Raw genomic sequence first — 8,854 nt, 5'->3', positions numbered from 1 at the left:
ACACTCTACACTAGTATACTATTACTAACTATAACTGACAAATATATATATAATTTTATAATGAATTCAATTATTAATTATATTAATTAATATTACTATTTTTAACTTAGACACTAGTAGATGAATGTCTACAGTACACTCTACACTAGTATACTATAGTATATATATATATATGACTGACAAATATATATATATAATATTATAATGAACTATTAAATTATAGACTCTATTAAATTATTATTTATAAATTCTATTTAATTTATTTAAGCAGGACAGGCAATAGGCACTAGTGCCAGCCCAGGGCAAGGGCACCCCAGTGCCACTGAGACACTGGGTGCACTGTCAACTCAACAGCACTTACACTACAGTTGATGACAAATTAAATAAAAAAAATTAAATTAATCAAATTATTATTATTAATTATATTAAGTAGCACTGAAGTGAGGATGAAGTACACTGTGAGAAATGGCAGGCTAAGGCTTACCAGTCTCACACAGAACAGAACAATCTCTCTCTGTAACGCTCGGATGCCGCACAGCAGTGTTGCCAAAGCAGTCACAGCGAAAAATGAATGGATCTCTCAGGCAAGCTCTGGTCTTATAAAGGCGCCTTCAGAATTCTAAAAACAGCAGCACAGGCATTGGACGAGACCCTTAGCGTGACGTCACAAGAGTGAGCTGATTGGACAGACGAGATCAGCTCACTCCTGTTTGAAATTTTGGCGGCTGCGCGGCAAAAACGAAGACGATCACGAAGAATCTTCGATTCTTCGTGGTTGTGAGTCTTTGTCTTCTCCTACGTTTTGCCGGCACTGTATTCTCTTCGGCGTGTCTTCGGAACGAACAAAAAAACGGCCTCTTCGTGCTCGTTTTCATGTTCGCCCGAAGACGAATGCGCAAGTCTAATGTATATATGTGTTTACATATATGCATACATGTATGCATGTAAGCATATACATGTAGGCATGTATATATGTATATTCATATATATGTATGTATATATTTGTATATATATATATATGTATAAATATATATATGTTTATATATGTATGTATACATGTATATATATCCCCTTAATGACAAAGCCCGTACGTGTACGGGCTCAATATGCATTGTTTTCAATGGGTTTAGGGACCGCCCATTGTCCTTAAGGGGATATATATGTGCATACGTGTATATATATGTGTATACATGTGTCTAAATGTACATCAGTGCCTGACCTCACAAACACTCTACTGGATGAATGGGGAAAAATTCCACAGAAACTCCCCAAAATCTTGTGGAAAGCCTTCCCAGAAGAGTGGAAGCCGTTACAGCTGCAAAAGGGACCAACTACATATTCATTTATTGTCCATGTATTTATAATGCAATGTCATCACATATATATATATAACACATATATACATACACACATACTAGACGCACACACATTCATTTATATACGTGATCAGAACTCACCTGCACCATAATCAGTTTCCTTTTCCAAGGTCGGTCGTTTGGCCATTCCTGTCCCAGACAAACCCAAATAGAATATTGCGGGGATTCTCTCCTTTCTCCTTGAATGAATGCGATGAGCTCTGAACAAAGGTTAACAGTTTATGACAGTCATTATCTCATTTTATACGATTATCTGGTTATTGGGAATAATAATATTGCAGATGTTGAGAATAATAAGATGGGAGCTAGCATCGTATCCATATAAGGTGTAGTTACCAACAGTCTCGATACTGCCATATTGATCTTTATGAATCTGTTATAAAGTTTGTTCCACCTCTGAGGTCATAGAAGCTTATATGGACCCCACATCTATGACCCTGTTGGTCACTAAAAGTTATCAGAGAATTCTTAAGCTCTCGTCATATAACATAATAACACATCCCAAGGAGGAACATTAACAGACGATGGATACCTTCGACAAACTGCTCCATGGAATACAGAATGCTGTAGTCATTCTTGTCAATTGGATTGGGTTCTGTCGTGGTCGGGAACTCCGTCATGCTCCAGTAACTCGTACACTTGCCTTGTCTCTTCCCACAAATAAGGCCGTCTCTCACCTCGATCAGCGTACCCTCTTCCAGAGTGCCGAGTAGTTTTCTTATTTCATTTGCCAGTTTCTGGTTACTTATGGCCGGTATTGGCAACACGACCTCCTCCAAATGACTCCCTGGACTTGGCCATTGCCTTGATGTAATACGGAGGCCGCAGGGGTTTTTGACCAATACGTTCTTTATTAGAGTTCCCCGATAATATATATTCACATCGAATTGTGTTTCTACAGCAAACAGGGGGAAAAAAATATTAACGGTTCAAGCACTTTGGTGGGCAGGTGATCACCTTGAATAACACAGAGGCCATGGATACATTCCGAAAAATCATTTGATATCAACACAGAGGGATAACCTCCCAAAATTCAAACTGGGAGTTTGTAGCATACATCACCTAAATTTATTTTATATATACATACATACATACACTATATATATATATATATATATATATATATACAATATATATATATAATATATATATAGTATATATATATATATATAATATATATATATAGTATATATATATATATAGTATATATATATAATATATAAAGTATATATATATAATATATATATAGTATATACCGTATTTGCTCGATTATAAGACGACCCTGATTATAAGACGACCCCCCAAAATCTGAATATTAATTTAGGAAAAAAAGAAAAAGCCTGAATATAAGACGACCCTAAAGGAAAAATTTTTTACCAGTAAATGTTAATTTATGTAAACTATTTTTTTTTAATAAAAGCTATGATTGAGAAAAATATTTTTTTTGTTTTTATTTCCTTGTATTTTCCAACCTGTCCCCCAGAGTGGCATATAGGGAGGTATAAGGCATTCCAGGAGGCAGAGTGGCATTAAGGGAGTTAAAAGGCATTGTATAGAGCACTCTGCCTCCAGAAATGCCTTATACTCCTATATGCCACTCTGGCATTTAGGGGGTTAAAAGGCATATTATGGGGCAGAGTGGCATATAGGGAGGTATAAGGCATTTCAGGAGGCAGAGTGCTCTATTAAATGCCCCCTAACGCCACTCTGCCTCCTGAAATGCCTTATACCTCCCTATATGCCACTCTGCCCCATAATATGCCTTTTAACCCCCTAAGTGCCAGAGTGGCATATAGGGGTATAAGGCATTCCAGAAATGCCCTATGCCCCCATTTAACACACACACACGCACACTTACCGGTGCTGTATTGCCGGGGCAGCGGGTTGACGTCTCCTTCCGAGGCAGCCGGAAGGAGGTGGAGTTGGCAGCGGGGGTTTGTCTGAGTCCGTCGCGCAGACCTTCCCCGGCTGTCAGAGATCAGAGTTCCCCGCACCGGTGCCGCTCTGATCTCTGACAGTCGGGGAAGGTCTGCGCGACGGACGCAGACAACCCCCGCTGCTAGTCACACCTCCTTCCGGCTGCAGCGGACGTTGTCTACGCGGATTGCGTAGACGTCAACCCGCTGCCCCGGTAATACAGCAGGAAGCACCGGTAAGTGTGTATGGGGGGTGGGGGACAGGAGGATCCAGGTCCCTTGCAGCGGTGCGGGGGATCTGGATCTTAGTCTCATAATCAGACCTCTATTTGAGGTCTGATTAGAAGACGACCCCGATTAGAAGACGAGGGGTATTTTTCAGAGCATTTGCTCTGAAAAAAACCTTGTCTTATAATCGAGCAAATACGGTATATATAATATATATATATATATAATATATAGTGTATTTTTATACACTATATATATAATATATATAGTATATATATATATATATATATAGTGTATATATATATATATATATATGCTTGGTCTTCATAAAAAGGCGGCCACATATATAATTTAGTGGATATTTTTTTTTTTCTGTGATTTTGTTAAAAGGATATAAAAAAATTGTCTTACCAAGCGCGTTCTTGTTTAACATTCCAAGTAATATGTTTTCTGCCACGTTTTCAGGGTCTTGAGCTGGAGTATCTGGAAAAGATGTCCCTATAACAAACCCCATATAAAGTTAAAAGGAGCGTTGACCTTATAGAGAGTGAAGAGAAGGCGGACAGTCACACTCACTTTTTTTTTTTTGGTATAAATTAAACTAATTTTTGAAACCTACATATGTGTTATGCATTTTTTGGGGGTAAATAATTTGTTTATCTGAGAGATGAGGTCTGAAGCAGCCTGTGGCAGAGCCAGCTTCATCAGATACATTCCCTGTGCTGGATTTCACTATGGCTTCCTGAACCAATCAACGCCAAACTGTATATAACAAGATAAGCGATGCAATATATTACATAAAAAAATGTGCATTAGGTCCCAATGAAAATAAAAATACAAAAAAAAAAAAAAATTACCTTCTAAAAGCTGTAGATTCATCAGATCTCCGGAAAGGGCTTCTGTCTACAGGGAAAGAAATTTGGAACGCTACAGATTGTCCCCGATGGTCTTATTGGGATAATAACTCAATATTTACCACTCTTGGAATTGGAATTTCAGTGGAAATGCCGAATGTTGGCAAATTTATGGTACAAAAAGAACCAAGTTGACCATTCAGATTTAATAATCGCTAATTTGATTAAATAGGTCCAAGAATAACTCAATAGATCATCTTCTAAACTTACAAAATGTATACATTTAGAAGACATCTAAGCCCCTACATCTGATGCCCTGTATTAGGAAACTGCAAATCCAGGGTATTTCTATCCTAATAAACAATAGAACGGAACTTTGCTAACTTCTACTGCTATTATAGTTTAAATTATTTCATTTCCATGGTGTAGATGGCATTTCAAGCCCAGCGCAGTCTATGGTTGGGATTAAAAGGTTTTTCTATTGCTTGAAAATAGTATTTGCATTTTAAAACAGTACTAATGTTATTTACTTTAATTATTAAAATTTAATGGATTCCTTAGGATATCAAATTCTACATATATATATGTATATAATATTAAATACATATGTCTATATCTATACAAAATAAATAAAATATATATATATATATAATACTGTTTATATATATATATATAATATTTAATATATATATGTCTATATATACAGAATATTATATTTTTTTTATATAACTATTTATAACTTTTATATATAAATATATTACTGTTTATATATATATGCATACATATAATATTAAATATATTTGTCTATATATATACAGAATAAATACAATATATATATATTATATATTTATATAACTATTTTATATAGAAATATATTAAAATTATATAAAAATTACAATATTTAATAAATATGTATGTCTATATATACAGAATAAATTTTTATATTATTTAACTATTTTACATATATAGTACTGTGTGTATATATATATATATATATATATATATATATATATATATATATATATATATATATATATATATACACACACTCACACACATATACACATGTATACATATATATATATATATATATATATATATACACGCAGACTATGTTGGTTCATTTTATTAACCCTATGCAGGTTGTATTATATGTGTATTGGTAAATTACTTTCATTAGAACATAAGGTTCTAGAACCTGGAGGCAATATCCGGCACATAGCGGGATCTCAATATTTAAAGGAAGATTTTTTTGTGAATAATCCATTACATAAGAAAATAATAATCATAGTAATACAATTTTGTTTTTAAATATTAAAATGAAATAAAATGGTTAGCTTTAGAGATACTCACCATCATACTGCTACAAGTTGAGCTATCAAAACTGATTGGTTCGGAAAATGGATTAACATCGCTCAAATAATATTCCTTGGAGGCTGCATTAGCTGTAGAACCTAAAGGGGGCATACGGTATATAAAACCAAAAAAAGTTAAACAAATGCAATATGAAATAATAAGGTTTTTTTAAAAATTTATTTTAGAATCTACAGGTCCTGGTGACCCCATCAGTAGGTGGACATCAGCCGATCTCACTTGAGGTCTCTACCGATGTGAAACTAGTACGGTCGGCTTCACAAATGTTATCTAATCTCCCATTGATAAGATGAAAGCTACCGGGCCCATCCAGTTTGTCCTCACTTTTCATCCCGGAGAAAACCATTGCTCCTAAATGTTAGTTTATGTCAACTTATACATACCGTTGGACATCTTCCGACGATTTACATTTTTGAGCTTATTAACGTTTTTCCCGGCTTTTTTTTTTTTTATTTATAGATTTCACCCAGAGCTAAAAGCAATCATGGCTAATATCAGGTCAAAAGACCCATGGCTAGGGCCCAGCTCACAAATAAGAGAAGATGCGGCATGGAACCACTTTTCCAGGTGATCTAGGTGGCCTCGTGGTTAGTCCCTACGTACAGAACCCTTCTTCGCTGTAATACGCTACATTTTAAGTAAAATCTGAAGTATTTTGGTGTTTTATACTGGGAGTCAAACTAATTTCTAACCCCTTAAATATCACAGGAGAAAACCCCCCAATAAAATGGAACCTTTGACCGTTGTACATAATCTCAAATATAGAAAGCATTGGTTGGAACAGTGACGCATTTAGTGTAAATAGCAATATATTAATAATATTTGGCTTAGGTTTTTTGGCCTCTTTGGGTACCCTTACCACAACAAGCTTCTTCCACTAAGATTTCGTATATTCTGTCAGGGTCTTCTGTTGTGTTCTTTTTAATCATTCGGATCTCATGCTTTTGCACTAGCGCATTACGGAAATTTGTCTTCCATTTTGTTGGTTTCTCAAGGGGGTCGTATCCGCCGCTGGCGATGGCCCAAGCCTTGAGAGAATACACAATAAACGGTGATGAATTATCGTGGGATTTGAAATCAAAAGACAGAAGAGAGGTAAGGCAGCAATAAACCTTTGCGATGTAGACACTCAAAATACAGAAAAGTGAAGCGCAATATTCTAATTAAATATAAATGTTGACGACATTGGGAGGAGGAGCAGCGTTACGGAAGTGGATCAGAGGACTAAGACGGCGTCTCTTTGTGGTAGCGCTGCTACGAAGTTTGAAGCCTGGACTCTGTAACTTCCGAAACGGAGGACAACAAGTTTGCCTTTCTTTTATACATTAAAATTATCGTTTTTACCTACTCCCCTCCGCTGCCTACCTTCTTTATCTACAAGTACCGGTGTGGGATAAAGAAACTCCTAAGGAGACCATTAAACTCTATGTATGGGCATATTTATGCTCTTTAAATTGTAAGTGTCCGATCTGCTTAATAGCGTTTTTTAAAAAACGTACTTTGATATACTACACCATAATTTTTTTTCTTTCTTTTTTCTCTTCCTTTTATATACGAACCTTTTGGATACTGTGTGTGGGAACTCTTGCTGGAAGGGTATCTTTGTACATATTATTTTTGTGTTGCACATATAATTTACTCACTGATTATTTGGGTGCGCAGACACTTGTGTGGTCTTGCTTTGCGATGTAGACTTTATAATAGGGACGTTTTTTTTTTAATGTTAAAAAGAGATAATATTTCCCTTCCTTGAACATGAAAAACATTAACGTACTTGGCAAAGATGATACCTTTATCGGCGTCAATTACTTTCATTAGGCAACGCCCTAAGATACACTATATGGACAAAAGTATCGGGACACCCGTCTTAATTATTGAAATCAGGGTTTGGGTCCCTTCCCCCCAGTAAAGGGTAATGTTAATGCTTCAGCATATCAAGACATTTTGGACAATGCTATGGTTCCAACTGGGAACAGTTTGGGAAAGATCCATTTCTATTCCAGCATGACTGCGCTCCAGCACACAAAGCAAGCTCCATAAAGACATGGTTGGATGAGTTTGGTGTGAAAGAACTTGACCGGCCGCACAGAGCCCTGACCTCAACTCCATTGAACACCTTTGGGATGAATTGGAACGGAGATTGTGAGCCGGGCGTCTCGTCCAACATCAGCGTCTGACCTCACAAACGCTCTACTGGATGAATGGGCAAAAATCCCCACAGAAACTCCCCAAAATCTTGTGTAAAAGAGTGGAGGCTGTTATAGCTGCAAAGGGGGGGACCAACTTTACATTAATGTCTATGTATTTAGAATGTGATGTCATCAAAGTCCCTGTTGGTGTAATGGTCAGGTGTCCCAATACTTTTGTCCATATAGTATATCAAACCTACGCCATTAGACATTTTCTAAAACAAAAATCTATTGGGTCACTGGATTTTGGGATGTGAATCAATAGTGCTTAGGCGAAGGTTCCCAGCTTGGTCACTGGTGTCCCATACGCAATATGGTCTGATTCATGGTGATGTTCTTCTACTTCTACACTTGTCAGGGAATGGCTGTCACAATGGACCCTACTGACCCCTGTTTACATTCTATTTAGTGAGCAGAAATATTTTACCTTAAAGATTTTGAAGTTGTCCTCCATCGGGTCATTTCTCCTGCCGTGCTTCCAAGGGATACGGAATTGCGTCCGCTCCTTGTTCAACCAAACAAGACCTGGATATTCCGGGCTGCCGATCTGTTCTATAAGCCAGGGAATAATGCGCGGCTTCTGGAAACTCATTCTGGAAGGTAATCTAGAGTACCCAAAGATGTTTAAAGGAGACAAGACCATCCTATAAGTGAAAAGTTAATAAATTATGTCTGTCACAGCTTTTAACATTATTCCACATCATGGAAGCAGATTGTGGCAGAGCCAGCATTATGCTATCAAATCCCTGCTGTGAAGTTCTCTACCTTCTCCTTCCTACAAAGGCTGCCTGAACCAACCAACAACAATCAGCTACTTAACAATAGTGGAGCGGTAACTCAAAGGGGGGGGGAATAACCTCTAAGATCTGGCATACAAGAAATAATGTTTTTCCCAATGGCCGGATCTCAACGTAATA

General features: G+C 36.7%; 1 protein-coding gene across 1 annotated transcript; it reads right to left on the bottom strand.

Moving 5' to 3' along the window:
• Positions 1 to 1,457: 1,457 nt before the first annotated feature.
• LOC149275567 (interferon regulatory factor 3-like) lies at positions 1,458 to 8,391 on the bottom strand (the record flags this gene model as incomplete). Its single annotated transcript, XM_089504593.1, has 7 exons — positions 8,365 to 8,391; positions 6,608 to 6,776; positions 5,728 to 5,828; positions 4,378 to 4,423; positions 3,932 to 4,018; positions 1,909 to 2,271; positions 1,458 to 1,576 (listed from the first exon to the last, which is right to left on the bottom strand). Coding segments are annotated over exons 1-7 (912 nt in total), but the record flags the coding sequence as incomplete, so codon positions are not given.
• Between the last annotated feature and the right edge of the window lie 463 nt (positions 8,392 to 8,854).

This window comes from Sceloporus occidentalis, unplaced genomic scaffold (assembly GCF_023333645.1).
Source record: "Sceloporus occidentalis isolate IW3139 unplaced genomic scaffold, rSceOcc1.0.p SCAF_280, whole genome shotgun sequence".
NCBI classification, from domain to species: Eukaryota; Metazoa; Chordata; class Lepidosauria; order Squamata; family Phrynosomatidae; genus Sceloporus; species Sceloporus occidentalis.
The sequence above is the reverse complement of the archived record's forward strand: the minus strand, read 5'-3'. Positions and strand labels throughout refer to the sequence as shown.